General features: G+C 34.5%; 1 protein-coding gene across 1 annotated transcript in view; it reads left to right on the top strand.

The window, feature by feature from the left end:
• Window positions 1-10250, top strand: part of LOC106881772 (collagen alpha-4(VI) chain) — a 27715-nt gene that overhangs the window by 6146 nt on the left and 11319 nt on the right. Inside the window, exons 2-4 of the mRNA XM_014932279.2 lie at window positions 1438-1471; window positions 7432-8004; window positions 8715-8735. Coding sequence (XP_014787765.1) covers window positions 1438-1471; window positions 7432-8004; window positions 8715-8735 — 628 coding nt within the window. The remainder of the gene's footprint in view (window positions 1-1437; window positions 1472-7431; window positions 8005-8714; window positions 8736-10250) is intronic.

Here is a 10250-nt window from a genome sequence, read left to right as displayed (position 1 = left end):
ACTACAAAGCATTTTTTACCAACGTTCTAACGATTCTGCCAATCTGTCACCTGAGTAAAAACCAGGAATCCTAACACCACTGAACCACATAGGATAAATATGATTAATATGTAATCCTTTCTACCCTAGACACAAAGCGTGAAATTTGCGGGGAGGGAGTAGTTGATTACGTCGACCCCCTGTACTCAACTGGTACTTCAGTGACTCTGAAAATTCAAAACGTAGAAACGGACGAAATGCTGTTAAGCATTTTGAGCAGCGTGCTAACGATCCTACCATCTATCCACTTTAATACGATTAATACATAATTAAATCATGTTTGGAAGAAACAAAACAGAAATGATACGATTCGATGTTATTTTCCGCGTCTTTAATAGAATGCCCTTAGAGTAAGATACTAAAAGCTTTAACAGTAATCGGAAAGATTATAGATTATTTCCTATCAATCACGAAAGTACTATGTTAATTACTTAACTGTTACTGTGGTAGCTTGAACACATTTATGACTTAATTGTATGGCTTTAAACATAAAGGAAAGATTATTAAAATTGTACAATACGAATATCCTAGCCCTTAGTAATCTTGGATCATACAACTTCTTGTGCAATGAGAGGTTTATATATTTAGTTGTGTGAAAGCCGTGAAACAGTCGAAATATGTTGTGTGTAATCTGTTTTCTTGTCTATTTTTGTTTGATTGAAGATTGTAGAGATTAATGCAGCTGGGGTAAATAATATAGATTCAGATTCAATAAATGTTGTTGGCAATACGTCACTATTTTAGTGTGTGCGCGCGTGCGAGGTGTTATTCTTCTCCGATGTAATATTGTGCTTATCAGCTGGAAGTAATATTGTTTGTAAAATGTGATATCCTTCTGGTGTAGTTGTCGTGGCATGTGACAGATTACACACAAATTGCAGTCATGAGCTACTCATACTTCTAGATGATGGTAAAAATCTGAGATTAAGCTCAGTGTAGCAATCAAATCTTTCTTTCCCTCTCTCTCTCTCAAATAGCTCCTTATCGGTTACAAAATACAGATTATTTTGTTTTATGCTGAGATACAATAACTATGGTGCATAAGTATAGAGTTAAGTTTTGGTAATATGCATTGTTTAATGCTTTTGACCAAGAGACTTGGCGTTAGTTGTTGATAGATTTCCCTCTAATTTAAAAATCTGCATATACAATCGGCATCGTATAGAATTTTATAATATTGCAATTTGCAACGCTAGTATCATCGAGAAAGATAGTGCAAAGCATATTTCCCCCCATAAACTGAAGGCTTTATGCCAGTATAAGAACTTCATAAACAAACAAGGAACTGATCTTCTTTTCGATCTTTACGTGGTTAATTTGGATTTTTGTATAAGCTGAACCTTCTTTTTCTTTTCTTTCTCAATTTAACAAACTTAAATATTTTTGTATCTATTCCAGGGCTTAAAGTTGTTGTCAGCTCAAGACACCTATTGTAAGTATTTAAAATTTACGAACTATATTTTAATTACGCATCATAGATTTTGCGCTGTAATGTTTTATAAGGCCTTGGCAAAAGATTTGGAAGAAACAAATTGAGATATAAAAGCTTTCATAATTTACCAAGTCTTCCAAACAATTTCTCATAAGCATTTAATTATATAAATATTTATAGAACTAATTGGACGGTTAAAATATATGACACTTCCAGCTAATTCAAGCATTTAATTAAATGTCATGATTTGCGTCACGTACACCCTAGAACGGCAGTGAGCACTTACTGTGTCGAGATACGATATAATTCGACTCCCTTCATTTCACATCTTGTGTAAGTATTTTCGATATACATGGACACAGTAGTCAGGCATATAATGACCATGGATTCTCTGGGAAACTGATTACAAACTGTTCTGTATTGTTACTTCGTTTTATTAAAAATACAAAACACGTCCTTTTCTCTGTTCAATGACAAACGGATAAATTTTGCTGTTGGTCCCTATCAACTTATGTCTTTTATGTCGTTAATAAAACATATAAAGATCATATTTTGTATTGATAAATGAGAAGATGAAACTTATTAAAGAGAGCAATTTCTGTGTCAGGACAAGAACAACTTTAACTGGCGCATTCTTCTGTCTCTTATCATAGCTGACTGAGACACTATATTTGATACCATTTCTTTTAATTTTCATTTGCTCATTTGAAGTTTGCTGTGTCTTAGATATAGATATATTCTTGTGCTCAATGGTGGTTAATTACAACTAATCAATTAATTCCATCAGTCATCTCTTTTCATCTTCGATGAACATCCATAGATGATCATTCTTAAGTAATAGGCATGAGTAAAGGAAACGTCTAGTTTTCTATTAATCACTGTGAATTTCACCGTACAGATTAACTGTTGGTGTCTAACTTTAGCCAAGAGCCTCACATCAGTAGGAAAAAATGAAATAGATTTTTGATCGATCCCATTACTTGACTAATATTTTATTTTGTAAGTCAAAGATGAAAAGCAAAATCAATTTAAGCAGAATGTCAATTCAGATCCTAAAGGGAAGTAGATACCGCAAGGTATTTTGTCTGTATTTCTACCGATTCTGCTACACTACCACTATGATAAAGTTTATTAAAATTTGGGAATAAGACTAGTAATTTTGAGATGGTTTGGTTAGTCTATATGGTCCACCCCAGAACTTTACTGGTACTTTATTTTATTGATACCGAAAGGAATAAAGATAAAGTTAATTTCGGTGGGATTTGAACTCAGAACGTAAAAGTCCTGAACACAAACTGCGAGGGATTTTTTTTTTTTTTCAAAGGCTGTAGCCATTCTACAAATCCAGCCCTACAATAATTGTTTCCAGTATAGGTATAAGGCCTGCAATTCAGGGAAGAGGCTTACTCGATAGCAACGACTCTAGTTACTGGCTGGTATTTTTTTCTTTCTCGGAGGAATGAAAGGCAAAACTCTTCTCGGTAGGATTTGAACTCAGAATGTAAAGAGCCGGAACAAATACTGCAAGGCATTTAGTCGTCACTCTAACCATTCTGCCTCACTCATAATATAACAACAATAATTTTATATCTCTTTTCCTATTTTGAAAAAGATTAGATAGATCTACATATTTGCATGTTTGGATATCTGGGAAAAGTATTTTGTCAAATAGATTTCTTTTCTTCTTTTGCTTTTATCGAGTATTACATCATAAATAATTAATATTTCTCTTTCATATATCATAAAGAAGGATTAGATTATCTCGCTGTGAATCTCATTTCTTTGTGCTTCTATCTAACTTATATTTTGCAGTTATCACAGTGAAACATGTAATCATAATTTTGGCTAACATGCTAAATAAACATTTACATAAACGTACATTTAAAATGTGGCGTAGAAGACAAATTGAGGAAATACCGATCAAAATTGTGTAGATAGGAAACAGAACGATCAAATTAATTAGTTGTACTATTTAGTATTATATGTACTAGTTATGGTTATATGGATGTGAGAATCGGCAGAGCGAGGACCAAACTGCCCGGTCGACATTGCTTTGCAACCTTGTGTATTCGATAAAAGGTCCAGTCAAACACTAATAACTCTATCCTCCTTAAGAAATGTTTATTAGTATTAGGAAGGGCGGTGAATTCTTAATTTTTTAAAAATTTTATGTTCTGCGTTCAAATCTTACCGAGATCAGCATTGTCTTTTATCTGCCCAGGTCAATGAAATAAATACTTGTGAAATATTGTGGTCGGCTAAATGGTCTATACTCTCCCCACGCACACATATTTTTATGGCTTTGTACCAATGTTAGAAAACCTTTTTCGCGTTTTCAAAAGGACAGTATTTAGTTTTGTCCTTCTACATCTTTACATTTCAACTTTAAATGCAAGATTTATATTAAGTATATCAACAACATGCTGATATAGTTTTAATATATTTTTACTCTATGGCCACGTGACAGAGTAGGACTTCTATATTTTGTTCACCGTGCATTATCATTTATCTAAACAGACAAAACGCCCTATCTCTCTTTCTCCCTTCCTTCTCTCTCTCTCTCTCTCTCTCTCTCTCTCTCTCTCTCTCTCTCTCTCTCTCTCTCTCTCTCTCTCTCTCTCTCTCTCTCTCTCTCTCTCTCTCTCGCTCAGACACATAAACGCACAAACAGACGTCGACGAGTGCATGTATTTCTTCTTTTTTGTAAAAATGTGTGCACTCGCGTGGACACGTGCATTGGTAACTGCACGACTAGCTGAGCGTGATACATTCAGTGGCTGCAAAGAGTGAAGACAGTTCCCATTTGATGTTGACATTAGTCGAAAACTGCGTGTTATTACAGCTATATAAATAGTAACCGACGATTCGGCACTAAACCAACACTTGAAAACTTTAAAATCTCTATTTTCTGTTAATTCGACATATCTGTTTTTGTTTTGATTCCTACAATAACAATTTCTACTACAACTACTACTGCTGCTGTTACTGTTGCTAAGAGCTGGTCAAATCGATAACATATAGAACTACCAATTGAAACGGTTGGTGATTTGTGCATTGGCATCGATCTAATAGAAGTTACTTGTTTCTGTGAAAAGTTTGGCAAAATACTCTGTCAAAATGAATAACGGTATTTTGCGGGTGCCACGGTGAGGAAACTAACGAACAGCTTTGCAAGATCGTCAAGATAACAACACATCAAGAATCTGCAATTTCTCGAACGAACTACTGTAATAATCCATCTTCATACCCCATCTATATCCACTTTTTAAAGATTTTCTTCCCATTCTTATACAAAATATACACGACCTCTTACTCATATAAGAAGTTTACAAAGAACCGCCTTTTCACATTCACAGCACGTATTGAAAGATAGTGAAGAGACATAAATAAACGATACCCCAAGACCTCTCACAGTCCTTTCTCTTTCTCATCACAAAGAGATAATACTAATACACAAATAACATATTAAATTCAGCCAAGATTATGTCAATTCTTCGTAGGGTTCCAACCTCACCACAACAAATCACTACTTGCTTCAAAAAACACCAAGCCACAGACTTCGTATTACCACAAATCATCTACAAAATGAGCTCAAAATACTCAAATGAAAGCGAGTGGAAACATATTTAATGCTTGGAACATTAAAAAGACAAAATATTATTTTTTAAAATTGAAGGTTGATAAAAAATAATGTTAGTTTAATGACAGATATGAGCAAGTTTTACTCTCGTTGTAGATCTTCAGTGTCAACGTAGCTGCGCTTTAACTTTTTAACCTTTTTCCTCTATGTGTGTGTGTGTGTGTGTGTGTGTGTGTGTGTGTGTGCGCGCGCATTTATTGAATAAATATGTTTCCGTATATTTATTAGTACAGGGAAAGAGAAGTGCTTGAAAATAAGACAATTCTGGAGTTCCACGTAAAATAAATGATATAGTCAAGTGGGTGATAAAATAATTGATACATTGAACATTAAGAAGTTAAAGTAGGGTCAAATACGATACGAGAGAAAAAATGACATTCTTTTCTTTTTCATTTTCTGAGCAAATTCGTGGGACAATATAGGACATGTTTTGCCTTTATTGGGAATCCTCATGTCCAAAACGAATGACCACTTCATCAGACGAGGTGCACTGTACATTAGAGTAGAAGCTCCTCCAAACAACCATACAGATCTACTAAATATAAATCTATTACATTATCAACATAGCAAACATATCTAAACATATAAGGCCTGTACACTCCAAAATAACCACATCGGTAACTTCAGTAATTCTAAACCTCTGTTGAGATGTACAACTAAGATAAATAGAAAAAAATAACGCTTGATCTCTGATCGAAACCACCGAGGCTGTGTTTTATGTGCTCCCTCTACACAATCCAGAGAGGTTCTTTTTTATAAGTAACTCGTTTTGACTAGCTAGAAAGAGCAGCCAAATCAGCGATATGGTTACCACTGGAATGTCTTTGCTAATAGGCCTGTTCGTTCAGATTTAACCTGGGATTAAACAACAATAGTTACCCAGGAATAATCTTGACAGTGGAAGAACTCAATTTACTCACACAACTACATAGCACACTGAGTATCGGGGAGCACAATATAGAGATAAAAAAAGAGAAGACTACCTATGTGCCATTGATTTGCTCGGTTAGGGTTGACCGGTGCCGTACAACAGACGATATAATACTCAGTATAAGACTCAACCATGAGCTAAATCATGAATCAAATCAAAAGAAATCCCTGCAGTGGTCTGGTGGTATCGGCGCTGGAGGTGGCGGGGATTTATCTTCCTGCTAGCGATATAAACAAGAGTGCATTTTGCACCGAAAACCAATATGAGAGTTTCTCTCATGGTAACTACTGCAGTATAGTTTGTTCTAACAGAACATCCACGTTTAAGTGCGGGTAAATATTACCTCTCAGCATTAATACTGCTTCTGTCGCTAATAAATATGTTCTAATTATGTTGTTCTTGGTGTTTAGCACCAGGTCAACACTGATCGAGTAGATCTATAATCAAAAGCACTTCAGCTGCGTTTAAATCTTCCTTTTAGGAGTGCCTATCATTACAGTATATAATGTGTCCCATCTTTTTATCATTACGGTATATCTTGAGAAAGGTTGGGCAAAGATTTGTAGCGAGTCAAGCGATCATATGGACGCACCTACGTCAGTTCCACTGTAAACTGATAACAGTACTGGTATTGATGGTGATATGAAATAAGTATTTGATAAATGCATTTATTGTAAATATTTCTTGCTTATATTCTTCATGTAAATAAATTTCATACCTGCCACTTCTTTCGATATTTTATGAAATGAATACCAAATATTGTGTTACCTAGACCAGTGCTAACTTGTGGCACACATATTCTTTTCAAAATTCGACGGCACACCTGAACTAAAAATATAACTAAAAGAATAGGGAAAAAAACTTATATTCAGGTTACACTGCGGTACACCTACCATCGTCTCGTAGCACTCCAGTGTTCCGCTGCATACCGGTTGCGGAGCACTGATCTAGACTTATTCTGAATTTCATTTATAATGAACGCGTGTGTTACAAACTATATAACCTTCAAAACGTTAGGTATTTTAAAAAAAACTAAGAGATAATCTTTATCAACTTGGTCAGTCATTACCTTTCGTCTTTCCGGTATCGATAGCTTAAAATACTGGCTAAGTATTGTAGTCGATTTTTATTACTAGAGTATTTTAAAAGCGTCCTAGCTATTAATACAAGTATAATAGAAGACTTAATCATTTGACATATTTTTCTGCCTAGTTTACAAACATTGTATTATTTCTAAATGTATGACATTTATTTTATAAAACAATATTTTGAAATCATACTGCAGCACTGATAATTTATAACATACTTAGAAAGATGTCATTTGTTTTTAAGTCACAAAAATTCGTCATAATATATTCATTTATAATTTTGTTTTTATTTTTCTCACAGATTGCGGCGGGAAACCTGCGGATGTTTACTTTCTTTTGGATTCTTCGACGAGTATTTGGTTTATAGACTTCGCCAAACAAATAAAATTCGTAGAAAACATGATCGAGCTTTTTGAAATTGCACCAAATAAAACCCGTATCGGTCTGGGTACGTTCAGCAGCAATTTCCATCCACAGTTCAGTTTTAAAGACTATAACAATAAAACTCAAGTAATTGGTGCACTGAAGAGTATTCATCAAAATTATGGAGGAACCAATACGGCGAATGCTATCCAGAAGATGCGCGAAAGAGAATTTAATCCTCTGAGCGCTCGACAAGATGTTGCTCATATTGCTATCATTTTAACAGACGGGAAATCTTGGAGCTTATCAAAAACTGCTGAAGAAGCTAAAATGGCCAAAGAAAAGGGTATCTACATGTTTGCTGTTGGTATTGGAAGAAATATTGACCTCAAAGAACTAAAAGGCATCGCTAGCGAATCAAATAAAAAGGAATCACAATTTGTGTTTCATGTGAGAAACTTTGATGCCTTAGATTCCATTAAGGAGATTCTGGCGATCCAGACATGTGAAGGTGCGTGCATCTTTTGTAATGGGTTAACCCGATTATAGTTTGTTATAATTGTTTTGCTTTGTATAACATTTTCTTAACGTTTTACTCGGTAATTAACTCACTTTCTATCTTCCTCACTCAATTTTTTCTATTTATTTTCTTTTAGACATCTTAGTGACAACATTTTATTAACAAATTCTTCATATTCTAATTAATATACAACTACTGAATGGTTTCTTCGTAATATTTTATTGTTTCGGCTTGGAATAAATCAAATTGACCCTAAAAATATTTAAGCATTTAATTTTTATCTTTCGTCTCATTTTATAGTAATATAAATCTTCCATCTTATTCCGCTTTAGTTCCTTTTCGACTATTATCGTGTGATCAATCACCAACAGTAGAAAAATAACATTCCAGAGAACTGTCACTCACATGGTTAATGCTGTGTAGAAAGGGATGAATGTCATACAATGTCATATTATACAGTCTATATTATTGATGTCACCTACCTTCCTCTTAATATTTTATTTCTCACAATTGAATGAAGTGGTACCAGCTAAATGTGTAAGACTGTTAGTATGCATCACGCAGCATAAGTTGTGTTCTGTCTGTAGCCAAAACGCATAATGCACCTTATTGCATGTTTTGTTACAACTGGACAATAATAAGTCTCATTCATGCACTTAATATTTCCTTCCTAATTCAGTCTATTTTCTTTAAATTTTCAGTTGTACCGAATGACCAGTACAGTAAGTATTACTCTACGATATCATTATATATTTCAAGAAAACAGCAACTGAAGCACAAATATTTTCAGAATACAATTTTTTCTTTATTTGCTTCAAGTGTATAAGAATATAATATAAAACATATCACAAAACAAAGTTACTAAATCAATGGAGCTATACCTTATATATATGTATGTATGTATATGTGTGTGTGTGTGTGTGTGTGTGTGTGTGTGTGTGTGTGTGTGTGTGTGTGTGTGTGTGTGTGTGTGTGTGTGTGTATCAGGCTGAGTAAAAAGTAAGCAACGTTTTGAAACATGAAATTCATCACAATATATTTCAGCACTGCGGAAATTTTATTCATCAAAGTATCATTACAATCAACACATTTTTGTCACCAGTTTGTTTATTCTGGTAACATAAAAATCTGGAGTTCTGGAGCTGATGAACTCTTTGAATGCACTTTCAGCATCGGTTTGATTTTTGAACTCTTTCTCTCTCAGGAAACCGTCAAAGTGCTTGAAAAAGTGGTAGTCGGTAGGAAAAAGGTCTGGGGAATAAGCTGGGTGGGGAAGAACTTCGTAGCCAAGTTCCCTCAACTTCTGCAGCGTCATTAGTGAAACGCGTGGTTGAGTATTGTCATGAAGAATGATTGGCCTTCATCTGTTGACTAGTCTGGAACGAAGGAGTAGCAGTTTTTCTTTCATTTTGGCAATTTCATGGCAATATATTTGTGCAGTAATGGTTTTTCCGAGTTTTAAGAATTTATAGTTGATGAGTCCAGCAGTACACAATCAAACAGTCACTATAACCTTCTTTCTGAAGAGCTCAGATTTAGGGAATGTTTTCGGGGCTTTAATTTGGTCCAACAACTGAAGAACGTTTTTTATTATTGTACAGAATACACTTTTCATCGCAAGTTACAATACGATCGAGAAATGAATTGGTCTGGTTACTCTCAACCAGTGCTACGAGTCAAAAGGAGGCTACGAAGTAACTCCAACCAGAAGAAAAGGTATGGAAGACGTATGTCGCAAGGACAAGTGCTTCCTTACCCAAAGAACTTATTCAATAATTGTTTATGGTATTTTTATACCTATAACGATATTTTTCAACTACTATTTTCATATTCTTATTACTTGCTCTGGCTATTTTTTATGAATATGATGAATCTTTATTAGAAATTATTCTTTCTCTCTTTTTGGACCTCCCAATATATATATATATATATATATACACACACATATATATAAAGATTCAGAATCTTTGGTACTCTGGGTTTCAAGCGCGTGGCTAGTCTTCGTCTATTGGTCGAGAAAGGTCACGCGTCGTTGATGTTGGGACAACAATTAGATGGAAAATACCGCTTGGTGAACAGGAAATTTGACCTTGCAGTGGACAAGATATCGGTGATGTACTTGGAGGGAGGTAGAAAGAGGCGGTAGATGTGGGGAGATAATAATGGGCGATAGAAGCAGCAGCAGATGTATGTATATATATATATATATATATATATATATATATATATATATATAT

The sequence above is a fragment of the Octopus bimaculoides genome, chromosome 4 (genome assembly GCF_001194135.2).
Source record: "Octopus bimaculoides isolate UCB-OBI-ISO-001 chromosome 4, ASM119413v2, whole genome shotgun sequence".
NCBI classification, from domain to species: domain Eukaryota; kingdom Metazoa; phylum Mollusca; class Cephalopoda; order Octopoda; family Octopodidae; genus Octopus; species Octopus bimaculoides.
The sequence above is the reverse complement of the archived record's forward strand: the minus strand, read 5'-3'. Positions and strand labels throughout refer to the sequence as shown.